This window comes from Pteropus vampyrus, unplaced genomic scaffold, assembly GCF_000151845.1.
Source record: "Pteropus vampyrus isolate Shadow unplaced genomic scaffold, Pvam_2.0 Scaffold352, whole genome shotgun sequence".
Taxonomy (NCBI): domain Eukaryota; kingdom Metazoa; phylum Chordata; class Mammalia; order Chiroptera; family Pteropodidae; genus Pteropus; species Pteropus vampyrus.
In genome coordinates, this window is record NW_011889133.1 from 527,577 (window position 1) to 532,613 (window position 5,037).

The 5,037-nt window shown below is 53.0% G+C and overlaps 1 protein-coding gene across 5 annotated transcripts in view; it reads left to right on the forward strand.

Annotated features, from left to right (window-relative positions):
- SLC43A1 (solute carrier family 43 member 1) overlaps positions 1 to 5,037 on the forward strand; it is a 28,034-nt gene that overhangs the window by 22,815 nt on the left and 182 nt on the right. For 2 of the 5 annotated variants that reach the window (XM_023522617.1, XM_023522620.1), the window contains exons 14-15: positions 2,233 to 2,356; positions 4,510 to 4,650. In XM_023522617.1, the coding sequence (XP_023378385.1) occupies positions 2,233 to 2,356; positions 4,510 to 4,650 (265 nt within the window). Of the gene's footprint in view, positions 1 to 1,194; positions 2,212 to 2,232; positions 2,357 to 4,509; positions 5,022 to 5,037 lie in introns of those variants that run through there. The other 3 variants (XM_011379030.2, XM_023522619.1, XM_023522618.1) reach the window with 3 other exon arrangements.

Below are 5,037 nucleotides of genomic sequence, written 5' to 3' on the forward strand. Positions count from 1 at the left end.
TCAGGGACGGGGTTGCCACCAAGTCCGCCAGACCGCGCTACCGCAAGATCCAAAAGCTCACCAATGCCATCAGCGCCTTCACCCTGACCAACTTCCTGCTGGTGGCCTTTGGCATCACCTGCCTCATTAAGAGCTTACACCTCCAGGTACCCACCCCCATCCTCCCCACTTTCCCTGCCTCCTAGGACCCCTCCAGAGGGACAGTTCCCGGGGCGCCTGCCTTCCAGGAAACATGGTTCTTGTCCTCTGGGTCTATTTCCTGGGTTTTTCAGGAAGTGTTTCTAGTAGGTGGGGTCATGGAGAGGGTGGGCCGGTGTGGCCGGGCTTGGCGAGGTTCCGTGTCCCAATCTCCTCATCCACCCTTCGTCCTGCCGCCACGCCCACTCTTAACCTCTTCCCTCCCCTTTTTTGGTTCCAGTTTATGACCTTTGTCCTGCACACCATGGTTCGAGGTTTCTACCACTCGGCCTGTGGAGGCCTCTATGCTGCAGTGTGAGTCAGCCCTTCCTGAGGCACCCCTATAACAAGAGGGTCCCAGAGCAGAGTCGAAAGGACCCCAGATACCCCTTAAGACACCTCTCCCACCCTGGGTAGCCGTGCCCTCCCCAGCCACCCTGAAACGCTGGCATCTCGGAGCACGGGGTGGCTGCAGAGGACCGGTGGGGATCTCGGAGCCTGTCCTGTCCGCTGCCATCTCTGAGCTCCTCTGATGATGGGGAGCTCACTGCTCAGAGGCAGCCTACCCCCCCAACAAGACAACCCCTCTGTCAGAGTCTTTCCTCGGAGGAAGCCGAAATACTCGTTTCGATGACACTTTGGTACTACATCTGCTCTCTGGAATGGCCCCCAAAGTGGCCCCGTAGAAATTCCCAGACAGCTGTCTTGTTCGCCTTATCATTTTCCTGCTTCGTGTCGAACGGCCCCCAGTTCTCCGTCTCCTTTCTCTTCTGGTTCCCACGGCCAGGCGTTGCCAAGTGACTCTCCCTCGTGTGTGCGCGATGGAGCAGTATCACGATAGCGGCGACAAAACCAGAGTGGATGTTGAGTGCTGCTTCTGTCGTAGGCACAGCCCAGGACACTTGACCAGCACTCCTTCATCTCAGCCTCACGACGGCCGTCTCAGCTCCGTGTCCTTGATTTGCTCTGGCCAAAACTGCGAGGTCACCCTTGATCCTTCTCTTCCTCACACTCCACATCTGGTCTGGCCGCGATCCCGCCAGCTCCGCATCCCACATCCCACGTAGCCCGAATCCCTCCCTTCTTGTCATGTCTGCCGCAGCCCCCCACCCCCCAGTCCTGGATTACTGCAGCAGCATCTGGATGGTCCCCCCTGCGGCTGCCCTTGCCTCCCCTCAGGCTGTTTTGAACACAGGAGCTGGAGACACCTGTTAAGACATAAGTCTCTTCATGGCACTCTGCGTCTTGTCTCACCCAAAGAAGGAGCCGAAGGCTATACTGTGGCTTAAAAGGCCCTGCAGGATGTGGCGCTGGGACCTCGCTGCCCTCTTTCTTACCCTCCCCGCCTCGCTCACTCCCCTCCCCCCGTGGCCACCTCAGTGCTTGAGAAACCACAAGCGTGTTTCCTGCTGGGGGCCTGGGCCTGTGCGCTTGCCGATCCCCCTTCCTAGAACGTTCTCCGTCCAGCTGCCTCACCTCCGGGTCTTTACCTAGCTGCCCTCCACTCAGCGAGGCCTCCCCAGCCGTTCTATCTACAACTGCCTCCCCCTTGGTACCCTCAGCCCCTTCCTCTCCCTAACCTCCCCCCGTGGTCCTTATCACCATCGAACACACTACGCCTTTATCTCGCTTATTGGGTGACTCCCATGCGCCCCACCAGAATGCCACCTCCACGAGGAGAGGAATCTTCGTTTGGTTCATGGCTGACTCTCCATGGACCTAGATCGGCACCTGGCACATAGCGGGAATTCAATAAATACTTGTTAAAAGAATAAACGGAGAGTGAAACGAGGGCTTATCCCTGGTTTTAGCGGAGGAAGGGAGGCTCAGAGAGGTCGAGTGACCTGCTATGACCACACAGGCAGGAGGTGTGATCGCGGAAGCAGCTCTGTGGCCCTGAAGTCGTGACATGTACCCTGTCCAGGCCAGGGGCCAAAGAGCACCTGCCAAGAGCCTAAACTCTTACGCTCCACCATGCCTGGCTGAAAGGGTGCAGCGGGGGACAGGGCCGGGGAGGGCCACACGCCCCTTATACTTGGCCCCTCTCGTTGACAGGTTCCCAACCAACCACTTTGGGACACTGACGGGCCTGCAGTCCCTCATCAGTGCCGTGTTCGCCCTGCTCCAGCACCCGCTCTTCATGGCCATGGTGGGGCCTTTGAAAGGAGACCCCTTCTGGGTGAGAATGGAGGGTGTCATGGTGGTAACAGGAGCCCCTTTCCTGGGTGCAGCCCGGGAGTTGGAGGCGGGGCAGGGCGGCTTGGATGTGATGGAATTCCTTCTCTCATCTCAGCCTGGAGGTGCCTTGGAAATCTCTAAGCTGGGGGTTCCCAAGCTGGCTGCCCATCAGAACCCCCCGCAGAGTGTTAAAAACACATTCTCCAGCCTTCCGAATCAGTGGCTCTTGACCTGAGCCCAGGAGTCTGTTTTTCATAAGCTCCCAGTTGACATGCGAAATGGCCCAGCCCTGATCCAACTCATTCCCCTCAATGCAGAGACCCTGTCCAGCACCCCTGAGAAGGGGTTCTGCCAAATGCCCTCGGTAACGGACACCTCTTTTGTAAGAGGTGGCAGACATCAGTACTGTCGGAAAGGCTTTCCTTACATTGAACTGACAGCTGCCTCCCGAAAGTTGATCTCTCTGCCCGCTGGAGCCACCCACTGCTATAAACCCTTCTCCTACAAGAACAATGACGAAGGGACAGCTACCATTTATGGAGCACTCACCAGGTGCTAAGCACACCATGTACTTTTTTTTCAATTAGAGTTGACATTCAATATTATCTTACATTATTTACAATATTATTTTACATTAGTTTCAGGTGCATAGTGGTTAGACATTTACATAATTTACAGAGTGATTCCCCCGATTAGTCTAGTACCCACCTGGCACTATACATAGTTATTATAATATCATCAACAGTATTCCCTGGGCTGTACTTCACATCCCTGTGACTATTTTGTAACTGCCAATTTGTCCTTCATAATCCCTTCACTTTTACCACCCAGCCCCCCAACTCCCCTCCCATGTGGCAACCATCAGTTTGTTCTCTGTATCTATGAGTCTGTTTCTGTTTTGTTTGTTCATATATTTTGTTCTTTAGAGTCTACATGTAAGTGAGATCATATGGCCTTTGTCTTTGATTTATTTCACTCAGCGTAAAACCCTTTAGGTCCATCCATGTTGTTGCAAATGGTAAGATTTCATATTTTTTATGGCCAAGTCATAGTCCATCGTCTATATGTACCACTTCTTCTTTATCTAATTGTCTATCGCTGTGCACTTAGGTCGCTTCCATATCTGGACTATTGTAAATAGTGCTGTGGTCAAGGCATGTGCAGTGCATATATCTTTTCGAATTAGTGTTTTGGATTTCTATGTATAAATACTCAGAAGTGGAATTGCTGGGTCATGAGGTAGTTCTATTTTTCATCTTTTGAGGAACCTCCAGACTGTTTTCCACAGTGGGTGCACCAATTTGCAATCCCACCAACAGTGCACCAGGGTTCCCTTTTCTCCACATCCTCACCAACGATTGTTATTTGTTGATTTATTGATCATAGCCATCCTGACAGGTATGAAGGGATATCTCATTATGGTTTTAATTTGCAATTCTCTGATGATTAGTGACATTGAACACCTTTTCACATGTCTGTTGGCCATCTGTACGTCTTCTTTGGAGAAATGGCTATTCAGATCCTCTGTCCATTTTTTAAATCAGACTGTTTGGGGTTTTGTGGTGTTGAGTTTTACGAGTTCTTTATAAGTTTCGGATCTATCATTGGTGAATAACACCGTGTACTTTTATCACTTAATCTTTGCCCCCGAAGCGCTGAGAACAAGGCACTTCAAGTCGAGATGACTTGCCTAGGGTCAGGGGGCAAGTAATGCAGAGCGGGATGTGACTGAGTCCAAGCCCCCGTGAGGCCCCTGCGCTGGGCCTCCTGAGCCTTCTGTCCCATTGACTATGTGTCCCAGCCCCTGGGAGCCTCTTCTTACCACCTCAGATGGTCCCACTGTCCGCATCCTCAGAGGTCCAGATTCCCAACACGGAAGTTCCTATTTCAGGAGCAGCCTGGCACTGGCACTAGCCAGGATTCAAACCCGGCTCTGCCAATTTCCAAGGCTGCTCGACATTAAATGAGATGCAGTTGGAACAGTGACTGAACACAGGAAGTGCTCGCGAAGTTTATCATTCTAGACCAGGACCTGGAGGGAAATGGCTGCTTTGGCCTCCTTTGGGGGGGGGGGGGCGGCTATGGCATGTCCCTGAGGGAAACGCGGGGAGAATGGGAACCTACTTGACTCTGTCTCTCTCTTTTGCCCTAAAGGTGAATGTGGGCCTCCTGTTATCCTCACTCCTGGGATTTCTGCTCCCTTCCTACCTCTTCTACTACCGTGCCCTGCTCCGGAGGGAGCACGCCACCGACTGGGAGGGCCCACTGAAGGCGCCCGGCGGCATAGACCTCTGAGGCCACAGGACCTGGATGACAGGCAGCCAAGGCCTGAGCAACCAAAGGGAATGCCTCATATGGCTTTTCTACCTGTACCATACGCACAGAGCCAGGGGCCGTGGATTTATAAATACCAAGAGAGGTTCTATTTTTGTAGAGACTTGCTAAAAGGAAAAAAAGAACACCCTAAAAAAATCCCCCAGAGCGATGCGCTCTTGACTGAAGACAGCCCTTGTGCTAGAAGGATGGAGCCTCTTCCTCAGATTGGAGACCAAAGCGTGGGGCTGTCCTTTCTCTGGGCCTTCGTCTTAGGGGCCTGCCTCTTGGTGCCTCCTGGGGGCTTGTGGGATCAGCAAACAGGCTACCCCTAAGGTCCCCACTGTTCAATCCCCAGAGTGTGCATAT